At 39.3% G+C, this 16573-nt stretch overlaps 1 protein-coding gene across 1 annotated transcript in view; it reads left to right on the top strand.

The window, feature by feature from the left end:
* EPB41L5 (erythrocyte membrane protein band 4.1 like 5) overlaps positions 1–16424 on the top strand; it is a 103800-nt gene extending 87376 nt beyond the window's left edge. Inside the window, exons 19-26 of the mRNA XM_054972993.1 lie at positions 4721–4867; positions 6033–6094; positions 6936–7049; positions 8657–8750; positions 8977–9054; positions 11103–11144; positions 11572–11696; positions 12339–16424. Coding sequence (XP_054828968.1) covers positions 4721–4867; positions 6033–6094; positions 6936–7049; positions 8657–8750; positions 8977–9054; positions 11103–11144; positions 11572–11696; positions 12339–12396 — 720 coding nt within the window. The 3' untranslated portion in view covers positions 12397–16424. The remainder of the gene's footprint in view (positions 1–4720; positions 4868–6032; positions 6095–6935; positions 7050–8656; positions 8751–8976; positions 9055–11102; positions 11145–11571; positions 11697–12338) is intronic.
* The last annotated feature ends 149 nt before the right edge of the window (positions 16425–16573 follow it).

The raw sequence follows: 16573 nt of genomic DNA on the forward strand, positions 1-16573 counted from the left end.
GCTGCAGCCAGTTCCCCTCTCTTCCATTGTGCTTTCATCCTAATCCTGCCAGGGGGAGGGGGTGACCCCTGCAGTTTAGCAATTGCTATCTCTGAGGACATGACAGGGAGAGAAGGCTGCAGTCCGTCTCTACTCCATCATGAATTACACCTACCACATAGCAGCATTTTGTGTTACCTTTTAACTATTGTTATTGGATTTTGATTGCTATGAACTAATTTGGGTGGCAGTTTTTGGCTGAAAAACAGGATAAAACTATAATTGATAGAGCAATACATTCTCTCTCTCCCTAGCTGGCATGAGCGGCAAATAGTTTAGAGTCTGTGAAGGAATATTCAGCTCTTTGTGTTTGGTATTTGTTTCCCAGGCTGTATTAACACACCCTCCTCCTGAGGAAAAGGTAGATATGGATGTGTGTTTGGAGCCTCTGTAACCTCTTTTATCTGTGCCTTGTGCACAATTCTGCTTAGTGAGTGCATTATAAAGATTACACAGTCTGTAAGAAGATTAGCCTGGGGTTCTGTTCTTTTGAATGCTCTTCTTCATTGTAAACAGAAGCAAACACATACACAATCATGTTCTTGTGTCTCTATCTGTTCTGCTGCATCTTCAGCTTTAAGAGGCAAAGGAAACAAAATCTCAGTAACAGACCTCTCTCAGTTATTATTACTTGCCTCGAGTGCTTATTTAACTATGCTGAATTTGTGTGATTTCAGAGTGTTAGTCTGTTGCCCCAAAAACTAAACAGGAGTCTGGTGGCACCTAAAGGCAAAAACAAATTATTCTAGCATAAGATTTCATGGACTAGAGCCATTTTCTTCATATGCAATAATTGGATACTAATTGAGAATCTACTGTGAATTTGTGGCTACCTTCACAAATTATAGGTTCTGAATTGAAGGGAGTCTTTCATTGTAATTAAGAAGACTTAAGGGTCATGGTTGCTGAAGCATAACAAACTGATACTTGGATTTTTCAATAGTGTATTATTCTACAGAAAGGCTATTTAGCCTTGCAAACCAAGAAGCAGTGAAATGAATCATGCTGTTAAGAGTCAAAATTAATTATACGAAGGGGTTTTTTTTCAACAGAGGTTTGAGACACCTTGGTCAAGCAAACTGCGGGTAGAACATTCATGTACCATTTTGAAAGAGTGCACCCAAAATAGTGATGACTTCCATGGAAACCTGTGGCAGTCAAGCACACATTATTTTAATTCTGTACTTTTAAACAGTCTTTTCAGGGGGAAATGTTGTCTTATTTAAATGTTCACCCTGCCTTTTCCTAGTAGTTTCATAGTGGTTCACAACTTTTGGAAGTGGCTACCTATTGGTGCTGTGCACATCTTCTTCCTTGGCACAGAGAGATGTTTTAAAATAATTTTTTAAAATAAGCAAACAATCCGTTTTTAGGGACCAAACCTCACATCACCTGTTTATAGCTAGAAACCATAATTTGCTGAGCTGTTAGCAAAGAGAGCTAATTATGTTCCTGCAGAACTTTGCAAAGCAAACAATTGTTCCCGGCTTGACAAAGCAAACAGTCATCCTTTATCCTGTGATTTATGCAGATGACCTGCAAAGGGCAAAAGGCTAGTCTAACTCTGTATATAAGTTCCCTGGCTGAAATTCTTGCCCCTTTTTTGTATCTTCCTTTTGCTGTATTCACAGGAGCCTACCTGCCAATTTAAAAAAATCTTTCTAGAACAGTTTGTTCCTGTTTGATTTTTTTTAGATCCTCTTCGATTTCAGTGATCCCTAGCTTTATGGCAGGCAAGTTTCTGCACATATTGCTTGCAAAGTGGGTAGTACAAAATGTAAGAAAGGTTGTTCAGTGGCTTGTTCATGTAGAAAGGGCTTTATAAATATGAATATTGGCCTAGGTAGTTTAACTGGTAACAGAAAGAGTAGTTAGAAATCTTAAAACTTGTAAGCACTGAAGCCAGAATTGGTGGTTAATTCATTTTGCTCATGTTGATCTTGCTAGTTTTTTTAGTCTTTGTGATTTAAAAGCACACAGTATCTTGGTAGATAAATTGTTGTACAAATGTCAAAATCTTGAAAAGGGACAACTTGTAACAACCTTGGCAATGTCAAAAGTAGAACAAGAAATAAGTTTTCTGTTTCAGCTATGAAGGTTGTTTCCCACGACAGGAAGTCAAATAACTTCACCAAAAGGCATTATGAATAGCTTTCATCAAACCATTCTCTTTAAAATGGTGGAAATGGTCTCCTCACAACTGGTTGATTTGCCAGCCTCTACCTTGCTTTAGAGATGCATTGAAATATTTGAATGTAAAATACAACCTGTGTCCATAAGCTGTCTGTTTTAAACTTTAGTATGAACAAGTGAGGGACACGCAAAGTCTTGTGGGACCATCTCATTTTTCCTGCTGTTTCTTTTCCCAGAAAGCCCCATAGCCTCTTGTTTTTTCCTGCATCCTTCACTCCTTTGCACCCACGAGCCAACTTACCCAGTCTGACTGCCCAACCCTGGTTCCACCTTTCCCTCCTTCTCTTCCACTGGCAGCCTCTCCCTAGGGAATTTCTGGCCAAGTTACGTGGTGCTTGCACAGCTGGGCCCAGTTGTGTCATCGGGAACCTGCAAAGACTTCTGGGAATACTTTTCTTTCCCCTGTATCCTCTCATCATAGCATTTGCTGGCTGATTCCACATACGTTGGATAATGCACTTTCAATGCATTTTATCAATTGTTTGAGATGGATTTTTTGTTCTGCACACAAAAAAATCCGTTCCAAATGACCTATAAAGAGGATTGGAAGTGCATTATCCAACATGTGCAGAATCACTCGCTCTTTCCCACTTTCTGGCAGCCCCCATATCTTCATTTTCCCCTCCCCACCAGCCAGCAAACATAGTTTTTACTGCCCCCCCATTCAAATATATTTATTTACTTCATTTATATCCTGCTTTTCTCTACAATAGAGACAAATGGAACATCATTTTCTACTCCTACATTTTATCCTCACAACAACACCTTGTCCATTCATGGTCCAGTTTCCAGATTTAAGTACCCACAGATGCAACCGTATTGAGAATTAGATATATTGTGATGGCCTTATTCTTACAAGAGAGTTGCTGAGATTTCGGGCGGCTTACTGGGCTGGAAGCATGTAAACTTGCCACTGCCAAGTTTTTCACAGGCATGCTGGCACTGAAAGAAGCAATTAATTTTCAGATGCCCAAGCGTTTTAGGGTCTTGAGTTTCTGGAATGTAGGGAACAGTGAAAACTAAACCTCATTACTGACTTTTAAAAATGTATATTGTCAGATATTCTTTATTTCCAATAAATATATATGAGTGGTCACTAGGTGTAGACAATTACATAGTTGGAGAAGCACATCAAAAAGAATCTTTTCGGTCCAGGTTACCGTCTCATTTTGCAGTTGTTTGTAGTTGAATTCACTTGTTTAGGGTGTTCCACAGGAAAGATTTTTTTCTATTGAAATCGAACTTCTGGATGATTAAAAACAATAACAAGCAGACTATTTAATCTGGACTGGTTTCAAAAACTGTTGTGTTTTCAAAGCGCTATAATTATGGTGGAAGGAAGAGAGGCAAAGGAGTATTATCTTTTTCTCTCTTCTCTTCCCCTCCCCACTGTGGACCTCAGCAGAGGAGAAAGAGGGGTTACAAGAAAAGTAAACAGGATTTGCAGAGGAAAGCAGACTTGGAGAATCTAATAGCTTAATGAGAAGGAGATTTTAATGAGTTGCAAACTGAGAAGCTTCTTTTTGCTGAAAGTATTTACAAAGTTTATGGGAACATTTTCTTGGCAAGCAGAACAGGCAGTGGTCGACATCCTTTCCTCCCAAATGTGTTCCAGGGAGTGGATTCCAGTGGCTGCTTGTCTTTTGCTGCTTGAAGGAGGCAGGCTGCAGGCTCATCTCAGCAGCTAAGTTGTAAGCAGCAGTCATTGTGGCTGGAGATTGTTCCTGGATAGGGCTGGACTGCACTTCAGCCTTTATGTTGCAGCTCCTTGGCGCAGCGAAATGTCTGTGGCCACTCCTCTTCTAGGGAAATTTACAGGAAAACAGATCTGATGTAACAGTGCTTCTTTTGTCCTGGCAGCAAGCAGTTGTTCATTGTAATTACTGGAATGGATCCTCCCTTATCCTACTACTCCATTGAAGAAAGTTATGAAGCTTTTGTCCTGCTTAAGAAGCTTTTCTCCATTTTAGGTGGCTTTTCCATTGGAGGGGCAGCGGCTTAAGTTGTAGGAAGTCTCTTCGGAGGATGGTTGGATCTATCCCACTATTTCCTCTGCTGCTGTCTCCACTTCCTTATTTATTTCTTATGTATTTATATTGGGTAAGCCTTGCCGTCCTGGTGGCGAAAAACCAGAACAGAATGCTACAGAGGAAATGGAGAGGTAGTCACACTAATATCTGAATATACTTTGTGTTCTAAAACATTAGTGTTGGGATATTTTAGATGTAGATGCTAATTGAGCATTTTGCTAACTAGTTTTTCAAATGTTCCTGCTAAGGAACCAGATGCGTGCATAGTAATTGGGTCCTACTGAGACAGCACACATTTTTCTCTAGCACTTGCCATGTTGATCTGAAGCTTCACTGAATATCTTTTCTGGTTGGAGTACCCTTTGGTGGGGCCATTGTGCTGTTTTGTCACAGCTGTTCACCTACCAGGTTCTCCCAGAAGAGATACTGCTAATAGATGTGGCTGTGTTCTTTCCAAGGAGGAGGTGGTGAAACTGACAGAGAAATGTTTGAACAATGCAATTGAGAGCCCTGGGAGTGCTTCTGGACAGCTGCCTCTAGATCTCAAGAGCAATATCTTGAAGGCTCAAGCTGAGGCAGGACACAAAGAAAGAGCTGCAGTTCAGGTATTTGCTGATGTGGTCCATACCCAATCAAAGGTGGGTTTTCTATACTAATCGGTGCTCTAGACATAACTGTGTATATTGTGCTGTTGGTGCTGTGACAGTGATGGAAAAGGTCACTGAATTCCATACTCTTCATTGCCAAAACTGTCCTCTCAGTTGTAGTCAGGAAACTTTATTCATCAGCAAAAGTTATAAGAATCAGAGCCCAGATAATATAAGGGGACCAGTTTTCTAACTAAATGTATTACCTTATTTGGTTTGCTTGGACTATCAGATGGGTTCCAGAGCCCCACCTGCTGGATTGTGAGCCCTACAGAGGTGCCTTTTTTGCTGCTTTTGGTGTGCATGTCTAGAGAACAAGAGTGCAATGTCTCCTGCCTCCCTTTGCATACAAACTGAAAGGAAGAGCAGGACAAAGAAGCTACATTATTCAGTGATGGAGAGGTTTCCTCCATGGCTCTAACAGCTGTCTTGTTCCTTAATATAGTAAACCTTTGTGTGCTTGCCTTGTACTTCCTGTCCCTACTTCTGACTGCACACTAGCCTGATGTCACATTGATGAGGTTGTAAACCTATGATTCCCTTGTTTCCTATCATATGACTGGGTGTCACATGTGGAAACCTTAGTAGCTTTCATACCATAACCAGAAGTTAAAAGTGGGTCCCAGATCTGAAAAGGTTGAAGACCACTGCTTTAAATCCTTATAAGATGGTTTCAGCAATAAAATTTTGCATTTTGCGCCAGCACTACACCTGCAAGTTTCCCATGGAATTTGAATAGGATAGAGGTATTTTACAAAGAGAAGATATGAGAATTTAAAATATTGTTAAAGTACCTAACTAAACCACTTATCCATGCATATTTCAAGGTTCAATGAGTACCTCAAGCAGTGACAGTGAACGGAAAGATCCAGTATTAGATGTCTCTTACATCACAGCGGGTGCTTAAATTTGAAAAATTAACATAAATACTGAGACACTTAATTCCTTGTAAACATTGTACACTGCAGATCTCTGAACTCTATACTTAAAACTGTGTGTATTGCTTTCTTTGAACCACTAGTATGTGACATGACTTGTCCCTGTGAAGAAGAAACATTTTTTCCATAAACTTAGAAATTCTGGATAATGTCTAAAAGCATTCTCTTTTGTCATGTTCTTGTAGATCACAAGGAAGGATAGCATGTCTGGCAACAAGAACACTAATGTACAAGATGCTGCTTCCAGGTACAGGTTCCAGGTGCTTGAAGCATGTGGATGTTCTTGTACGCTAATTCACTGTAGTATAAGCAGGACCTTGTGAAGCAAAAAGCACCATTTAAACGATGCTTTAAGACTGGTGTGGCTTAAACACACCTACAGGATAAGACTTCTGCATTTTGTGGTTCAAACTTAATTTACATCCTTACTCTCATAACTAACCTTTTTGAAAATAAGGTTACTTTTGAAAATTGCTGGGTTGGGAGAGACATGCATCACCTTACTATTTCACAGAACAAATATATTGGTTTAAGACACAAACCAGTAGCGTAATTCCAGTGGCTTAGTGTCAGTTCTTGGCCGCTATTCTGAGAGAGGCTGAAAAGGACTCTCTCTCTCCCTCCCTCCCTCCCTCCCTCCCTCCCTCCCTCCCTCCCTCCCTCTGAGGGAGGGGTGTTAAAAGCCACAGAAAGATTGGCCAAGGACATTATTTTTGTTTGCTAAATTCAGATTAAATCAATAAGATTCAGAGCAGAGTATACAGCTTGGTGTGTTTCACAGTTGATGCACCACTTGAATGCAGAAATAGGCATTAAGCAGAGAATTCAGCTCTCAAAATGAACAGAATCTCAGCATATTTACTTAACGCAACTTGCAGAAATAAGTTTTTCTTGTCACAGAGTGTAGGTTGTCTTGATCCAGAACTTTGCTATGTGGTGACTGGTGAACAAAGCACTGGACAAATGGCTGAAAATTGCCATTATTTATGCTGCTAGGGGGCAGGGCTGCTGTACCCTTTAATGGTGATGTGGGAAATGTTCTTGGAGAAAACAATGGGACCCATGCCGTTGGATCTTTTTTTGTTCAGGAACGTTCTTCTGACAGGAAAAATTCAGAACAGCCCGCTACGAGCCCACAGCCCAGTGTTCCAGGAGGCAAGAGAAGGCCTGACAGCAATCCCTGTCTTGAATGCTTTTGTTCTGTAAGTCCTCTGGGAGGGAATGTTCCTAAAACAAGGAAATAGCATGGTCATTACACTGATGCGTAGCCATTAGCTGTGCCATCTGAAACAGAGTTACACCCTTCTAAGCCCGTTGACTTTAGCAAAGTTAGAAAAGTGTGACTCTGCTTAGAATAGCACAGGAAAGGGTAAAACTCACCTGATTTGTTAACTCAGTTTATCCTTGCAATTTCCCACCAATGTAATCATTCCTGCTTTTCTGCCAGATGCTAAGGAGCAATTAACATGTCTGATGCAGAGTCTAAACAAGCAAGGCTGAAAAAGCAAAACCTACAGCTTAATTCATTGTGGACCTCAAAATGCTACCTTCTTTTGAGATACTTTCTGGATTGCTGTGCATCTAACCCCTTAGAAGAGCGTTACTAGTGCTTTGTCTTTAGACCTCTGCTTCTGTGGAAGGGGGAAGATCTAAAGATACTATGCTACAGTGCATCCCTTAAAGAAGCTTCATTCTAGTTTCATTGCTGCAAACTTCCATGGAAACCAATATGCTAATGAAGGTTCTCTTTATCTTTACTAATTGAGACCCCTTACACATCCACTGAATGCTCTCATAACAGCATTTTTGTGTTGGGAATTGCAACCAACTCTGCTTGGCCCTCTCTTTTGTTCAATTTCTTGTGCCTAAACCAGGAAACCCTTTTATTTAATAATTTGATCCATGCTGAGTTTGCTAAATACAAAGTTTTTTTAAAAAGCCTTTTACTGAAAGAGTATTTCTCCAGCCTATAACTCCAGCAAGTGGCTCTGCAGTTGGCAGGGACAGAATCAAGAATCAGCTGCTCATCAAAGAGAATGAAATAATGGCAGCTGAGACTTCAGCAGTGCTGAGAAATTAATAGGAAGCCAGGGTGATTGATCATTTCCTGGTTTCTCTATGTTTAATGGATCTGTATCCATTCTGCCCTTTTCTCAGAATGCCAAAACAAACAGGTAAGCAATACAACAATATACCAGATACTCCAAGGATTTTCTCCAAAAGCTTTATAAGCACTCAATATAAATTCATTCAAGAGTCTAATTAATCACTGTAATATTACAACACTCAGTATCAAAAATCAGTATCAAAAATACAACAAGGTATAACAACAATGAAAAGCGCATATGTTCTCAAATAGAAAAATTGTATCATATGAGTTCTCTTGTAAATATTTTTAATTTCAATGATGAGGACTCCCGCTGCAAGGCGGGAACAGTTGGAAAGTCCCTCAGGAGACGGTGGAGAGGAGCAGTGGATCTGGGAGGAGATGGTATGGTTCTTCAAGTGGAAAAAGAAAAATGTTTATGGCCATAAACATTTCCGAGACAGTTGTCAAATTTTTGCTTAGCAGACAAGGGCCAAGAGCTCTTGGGAAGAGCCTTCTTCCTACAGCACAAGGCCTTTCCGGCACCCTGAGATGGTGGGGTGGGTGGGTGGGTGCTGCTTGAGGCAACAGGACATTGACTTCAAAGGCTGCATTTGCTTCTTACTGGTCAATTGTCACATCTTCAAGCTAAGCAGTCATGAAGATAGAGTTGGTTATTTTGTGTATCCTGCCCATCATGGGGGAATATTTTTTATTTTCCAGGAATGAATTAAAGGAGGATAATGCTACTGCCAGCCCTGAAGATTTGTTGAGTCCTCCTAACCTGGTTCCTGCAGAGGAGGCTGATGTTTTAATGGTATGTGACTGCTTTGTCTGTGAGGACAGGTGATTTTTCTTTGCTCTTACTATACCATTGACTATATCAACAGAGTGCAAGAACAAAACCTATGTGCCACACACTTGTACTGTGTGACAAAACATATACAGCATTCTCCTAGCAGATGCAAAGCAAAGTAAAATGTACCATCAGAGATAAGGCTTCTGAACTTTTGAAATGCTCAGCAGATCTGTTTGTTTTGTAGAACTCCCCAGAGGACTTGGAGATTTTGTTGACATCACAGGCTGAAAACCTCATTGATTTTACAGAAGCCATGCCTCGGGTAAGAGTAAAAATGAATGGCACCTTGTCCTTGCTTGGCACTTTTCATTGTGTTGTTGATAATTTTAGAAGAAAAGCATAATTGATTCATGCCTCTGTTATGTGCACACCAGGCACTTCTACATTTAGCCAAATATTTGTCTGCGCTGATTACTCTCATAGTAATTCTGCTGCAAGTGAGTCTTGGGCTAAGATTATATTAGAATTCTGTGTTGCAGGTACATTCCTGAAGTCAGGTTCTTAGAGCTGGCTGCAGAGCTGACCGCAGTCCTACTTCTGATCCTTGCAGTGTTTTTTTCCCTTCAGTCCAAGTGACTTCCTTTTTTATTAGTGCTTTCAGAGTCTTGCTTTAATCCCTCTGAGTACATAGTTGGATTCTGTATCCATACAAATGGAACAGACCCAGTGATAGACCCTATTTCTACTACCTGTAGCTCTGGTTAGCATCATTAAAAACCATTTTTAAGAATGGAATGTGCCTACAGATACGATTTGTGCACCAGTGCTGTGGCTTTAGATGTCACCATTATGTGAAAATAGAGCAAGTTCAGGTGACTCAGATTTGTATTCTTATTTAATATATGAAGGGACAACCTGTTTATCCACCTTCTGTTCAGACTTTGGCCAGCTTTCTCCATGTTTAGCTTCAAAAAAGTTGCTATATCATGTGCCTCAGGATCACATTACAAAGAAAGCATGAGTCAATCTCTCTTTCTTTATCTCAGGGAGCTGAAATCATAGCATGGGCATGTCTGATCAGCTATATGCCTGGTAAGGTCTAAAAGAAAGTGATGAGAGGGGAGAGACAGTAGGCAGCTTCTTCTTTTTTATTTTTTTATTTATTTTCTAAACAACAAAGGAGATACAGAGAAAAAAGGGAAAAACAAAAATACCCATTGCACTGGGGAAGACTGAGATACCCTTTACACAGATTATCTAGATAGAGCACGATCACTATACGTCATTTGGATATTATGTTCAAACCCACAACAACCATTCTCAGAGACATTTCCACTCACTTCTACTGTGTCTTGCTAATAAACCAAAAATATTATTATAAAGTATCTAACAATATTTACCGCTTTACCCCTTCCAATCAACAACTCAGAACCCACCATGATCTATACATTTCATTACTATACTACAATGCACCATACTATATTAACTGGCTTATAATAAACAATATTTCAATAACCTCCGTCAATCTGAGCTCCTATTCAAATGTACTTTATTTACATTATTTATTTGTGTCTTTTATTTCTCATCTTTATCTACAATAGGCAAAGTAATTTTCCCATTTCTTTTCAAATTCTCTGATGGGTCTTCTATTTGTATAATTTGTTAATTTTGCCATTGCCACATATTCTGTCATTTTAACTTTCCAATTCTCTTTAGTTGGGCATTCTTCATCTTTCCATTTACTTGCCATTACTACCCTTGCTGCTGTTAGCATATAGCTCAAAGATTCATATAATATTTTCTCAATATTATCTGGCATTATTCCCAACAGTATAGTTTCTGGTTTCATTGCAAAGTCCGTTTTTAAGATCTTTTGAATCTCCACATGAATTTCTTTCCATTTTTTAAAAACTTTGTTGCATGTCCACCACATGTGATAAAAGGTACCTTCTACTTCTTTACACTTCCAATATAACCCACTGTAATTCTTATTCATTTTTGCTATATCTTTTGGAGTTATATACTACTGATAAAACATCTTGTACCAGTTTTCTCTTAATGTTTGGTTTACAGTAAATTTTATACCCTTCATCTATAAATTTTCCCACTTTTGGAATGTTATCACTTCCCCAAAATTCTGAATCCATTTTGACATACACATTGTTCTGTTTCTGTGTCATATTGAGAGCAATCTGGAAATTGCCTGAAGATATACCAACCATTGTATCTTCTTACTTTCTTCATTAATTGATTGCCATGCTTTATTTTTCCTTGGGAGTTTATCATATCTTTCTAAGTATATAAGTGTGAGCAGCTTCTGAATCCCAGGCATGCCATCTTCTGAGTTCCTTATCTGCGTTTGTCTTTTAGGTGTCATCTCCACCCACAATTGTGCCCAGGTGGTTAGTGCCAGTAAGTTATTGAATAATATTTAATAACAGTGAGTGTATTTGCTTTGTTAAAATCCATACCATCTAGAAATTAAATCATATTTGATTAACTGTTGACAGCGGAACTGGTTAGGAATCTGGGTAATGTTGTTTTGAGTTTCTTGTTTATATTTTAAAAAATCAAGCAAATGACTTTGCTTTTGTGCAATTTAGCACTAAAATTTGAAGATTTCTTGTTTATATCCTGAAGATAAAATGCTAATTAGTATTTGCAGGGGGAGCAAATAAGGCCACCTTTCACCCGCAAGTACCTCCTCCCTGCACTTGTACATGCAGTTTTGGAAATGCACACATGCACCCACTTGCAGAGATCAGGCAGACTGCGTTCCTCTGATATGGTTGGTTTGCATTGTCTTAATGACCTCTTTCATTTTTCTTTCATAATATAGACTGGATTCACTTCCAATGGACCTTTGGGGAATGATTTGGCCTCAGCTCTCAAGACAATGAAAGGCAGCACAGGGACGTTGGCTGCCTCCTCACCTTCACTATATTCACCTGAAAAGATGGCCAGGTTAGGATTTCTTCCTTGCTGTGACGCATCTCTTTCAGGATGCTGTAATGCATCTCATTCTGCTGCTGAAATTCTAAATTGAATCCTGTTTGGTTCTGAGTGCATTGTTCTCTTTTAGTCCCCCTATTATATTAGTCCCCCTATTATATTTAAGAAAACTGTGAGAAAAGACTGTTACATCAGTGATTCATAAATCTTTTATAAGGGAGAGTGGGGCTCGGTCTCCACCACTGATTCTCTGTCCATCCTGGGTACCCAACTTTTATCGGTGCTTAACTGCTCTTTCACAGAGGGAAAAGGAAAACATGGACTAAGGTATTACAAGAGGGCGATGATGTGCATTGCTGTTACATACTTTACTGCAGTATGCTCACTATTGACCATATGTAGTAAAAATGCTCCTTTTGTGTTGGATTCCTCCTAAATTGATCAACTTGAATTTTCCTTGTATTCCATGCAAGAGAAGGAATTAGTTAGCTGTCTGTTGTGTTGTTTACTTGATTGGATGACTTGAGCGAGTTGAGTTGATTCAGTAAATGGGTCCATCCAGACTCTAGGAAAGAACCTTCTTTCCAGCAATTTCTCCTGTCCTTCTCCCTTGCCCCTAGATTCATCTCCTATGTATCATTTTTTTCTTTTCAGTCCTGTGACTGAGGATGCTGCAAAAAGGCCAAAATGTTTACTCACTACTGAACTCTGAGTTTTGGCAAGTTTCATCTTCCTAGCATCATCAGTGAGCCTTTCGAAAGGATATACCTGGAATTAACCCCCCTGCTCAGACAAAAATGCCTGACTGTTTTACTTGAGATTCTTTCAACTGGAATAAAGCATATTACTACTGGACGAAGAGCTGCTGGGAAGCTTGAGCACATCTCACAAGTACACTGGAATAAGTTCTGACATGTAATGAAATCCATGAGGTTTCCATTCATCACAGTGTTTCCTGTAAAATGCTCTTGTTTCCTTATAAGTAGAAATGGAAAGTGGTCACTGCTGTGAGACAGTTAACTTTTATCTGGTTCATAATATTGCAACCCAACAATGGGGAGGATTAGAAATTCTAGGGCCATCTGCTGGCTGTTGGTATAAAAGCCAAGTAGTAGCAGTAGCATTTTGAGAGCAACACACACATCCCTCCTTTTCTGATTGATCATCTCCTCTGATTCCTGCTTTTGTACCAATATCGGACAAATGTTCATGGCCTTAATCCACTTTCTAGACTTTGCACATTTTTTATAATGTATGGAAGAACTGAAATGCAGCACCTTGACAGCAGTTTATCCCACTAGCAGGCTGTTCTCTTAAGTAGCTAGGGAGGAGGAGAATTCATCTACCAAACTACTGAAGGCAGGTGGAGCAGTCCCACATTTACCATTCTGACAAAGATCTATCTGCAGTACTATAGGGTAGGCTAGAATATGTTGTCTACTGGATTTAAGAATGAAGGACATGTCGGGCGAGGAGTATGATAGAAATGTCATGGACTGATATGCATTAGAACTGTACTGTTTTCCTGTGTGATTTTCTTCAGCTAAGTATACAGACATCCTCACCAACCTACTTCAAATCAGAGTGATCATTGGGCATTTGGGGAAAGGGCCCTTCTGAACATTAAAGTGCTTTGGACTTTGTTTGGGACCAATAATGAAACTTTTTTCTGCCACAAACTCAGGAAGAATGTTATTTGTTAATTAGTCTTTAGCATTTTTTGTTTGTAATCTGACAAGACCCTTGACCATTGAATAAGAACAGCAAAACCTGGCATGCGCAGTCAGGAGGACACAATTTCCATGTTTTGCATTCAGTAACTAGTCAAATGCTTTGGCTCATTTTCAAAATAGAAAGGCAAGATGTCAGACACATTCATTGCAATGCTTATAGAGGTGCCCAGCTGTGAAGATAGATTGAAAAGGGTATCGTTTTTCTGGAGTATGCCCTCTTGAACCGTGAATTTCTAGGAGTAAGCTGGTTTTCAAGACATCATTTGTGTTGCAGGAAGCTCCATTTTTGTGCAAAACTGACTGTATTAAACAAGAGAGAGACTCTTTCAGGAGAAACCAGTATGACAAAATGATAAGATGAAACTCTGGAAGGGAAAATAAGTGTAATGTGTAGGAGCTGCCTCTGTGCTTTGTGGTTTCAGATTAACAGGGCAATTTTATGGAGGGTTACTCCAGTTTAAGCTCATTGACTTCAATGGTCTTAGACTGGAGTAACTTGCCATAAGATTGCATCGTAAGAGTAACCATCCCTAGTTTTCCAGTTTCACTTCTATAAAGAGGAGGGGGGACTACCCCACTGGACCAAACCACTGTGCCAGCTGCTGGATCACTCTTGTCTTTTGCTGGTGTTACTGTTTTCCTGATAAGGATAGCTGCTGAGCTTTTTATCAGTTGTATTGAAAAGAAAGCAGCTGTAAGAATAAGTTTTTTTAAAAAAAGTTGCTTAGTGGGCATTGGTGGGGGTGGCTAACCACTTTCTCTTTACTAGTAAGAAAGTTTTTGTCGTATGTTTTCCAAAGTGAACTGTGGTTGTAAAACTGAAGTTACCTCATGAACCTGACTGACTTTCTAAAGAAACTACTACATTTTAGATGTACTGGCACGAGCCCATTTTAGTCTCATTAAGTGACTTTTACGTTAACAAACATCAGGTTACACAATACATTAAGAACCTTTTTAAAAAGCAAAGGCCTGGCTGCTGTTTATTTATCTGCTCTCAAGAATGTAGCTTTACTCCTTTGAGGTACTTAAACCATTGCAACTTCAGCTTGTTTATAGAATGTAATGTGATGACTTTTAAGTGATTTTATATATGTCATATGGCAGTTCTCATTTTACTGACTGGTAAAAGGCTCCCCAGTTGCCAAAAGAGAAGGGAGTTTGTGGTCCCACTCTTGGTATTTTGAAATTGTGAATGACTACTGATTGCAATAAACCCTGTTACTGTCCAGGATAATGATCAAATGCATTGAAACCAACAGCTGTGCTTGTCTACCATTTTAATGCCTGACAGAAGAGCTTTGTGCAAAACACCAGACTCACTTTCCTGTATTCATGTTATGTTAAACGTTAAGCTATGTGACTTTAAACAAAACGTCCAGAAATATGCAACTGTTATCCAGAAATAAGAAAATCTCTCTTTTTGTACAGGGGAAGTAGGGTATGGAATACCATCTTTGTTGCCTCCCTGTTCACTGCATTGGCAGAAATTTTAGGCTTCAGAAGAAGTGGGGAGGTAAGAAAGTTGTGCTCTGTGGGTGGAAAGGCTTTTTGTCTGTGGAAACTCTCCACTGGATTCAAACAATCATTTGATGATTGTAAGCTTTAATATAAAAACTTGATAGTGTGAAATAACTATCACAGAACATAGGCTTGGTTCACACATGCAGGAGAAAAAGGCGGAACAATGGACTTCATCACTTGAGACCACAAACTGGGTATTCCAATTTTAAATACTCATTTGTATAAAAGACTCCATTCAAATAGTAACCTACTACAGAAAAAAAAGGTTCTACTGTTTGTTGCTTTCTGTGCTGGTTTTCTATTTGAAAGGAGTTTTTAACCTAGGAAAGCATTCCAAGATGTAGTATTCCACTGGCAGTCTCATGTGGTGCAGCCCATTCTGTGCTTCAACCACCTCATTCTTTTGCATGCATGAACCAGTAACTGAAGCAGACAAAACATATCCAAATGTCTGAGAAGCATTTGGGAAGAAGCTTTTGACCAGTTTCATTCATGCAAAATAATTACCTTAATTAGATATATTTCTTGAATGTGTTTAAGTCCAATACATACACTTAGCAGGCACGTTATCTCTTCCATCATGTACATAATGTAACATGAACATATGAAACTGCCTTATACTGGGTCAGTATTGTCTGCTCTGACTGGCATTGGCTGTCTAAGATCTCAGGCAGAGATCCTTCACATCACCTACTACCTAATCCTTTTAATTAGCAATGCCAGGGATTGATCCTGGGACCTTCTGTATGCAAAGCGGATACTCTGCCCCCCCCCTTGCCCCAGCACAGATATGTGAGGTGATTATTCCCATATTGCATGAAAGAATCTACATATAACATTGTGCAAATTAGACTTCTATGAGTGTATCCTCTATATGGAACACTGCCTCCATGTTATGTTGCATACATAGTGGAAGAAAGCAGCATGTCAAGCAGATCACAGCCATAGCCTTATAAAGACAGGATGTCTCTTGTGAACACTGAGCATCAACATTCATCCCCTTTGAAGCCTAATATGTACTCTAACTGTGAAAGTGGAGTTGGTGAGGCATTATATTCCACATGCCTGAAAAGGTGGGGAGGATTCTATTATAGCACTGGCAGCAGACCAGTTGTTTTGGTTACTGGTTCCATTCTCATTTTTTTAACTGGACGAACTTACTTTATAGTATGTAAGAATTATTATTTTTAGAATATTTTGATTTTTTTAAAGCCCAAACACACTAACTCAGCTATATCTGTAATCCATTTTAAATGATGTAGAGCTTTACAGTAGCTCTAAGTATAACTTATTTGTTTTATATATATATATGTGCGTAGAAGGTGCACTGTGTTTCATGATAAGATGTATAAACTGTGCTAGATTCACTGCACTGAGAACATATGGGAACAAGCACTGTGATTTGTAGTGCATTTCGAATAAGTCACAACCTGTTTATGCTGTAGACTATTCTATTTCTAAATATAATACAACTGTGAAAAAATTGATGCCTCAGTATCGTCCTTCAGCCATGTAATAACTTCTACAGAACGGTGAATGTGCACAAATGAAAGCTTGTTTACGAATTACAAACACACTGAAGAACTCTAATGCCTTTCTGTATTTCTCCTCATCTTTGATATGATTCAGCGT

Source organism: Eublepharis macularius, chromosome 2 (genome assembly GCF_028583425.1).
Source record: "Eublepharis macularius isolate TG4126 chromosome 2, MPM_Emac_v1.0, whole genome shotgun sequence".
Taxonomy (NCBI): domain Eukaryota; kingdom Metazoa; phylum Chordata; class Lepidosauria; order Squamata; family Eublepharidae; genus Eublepharis; species Eublepharis macularius.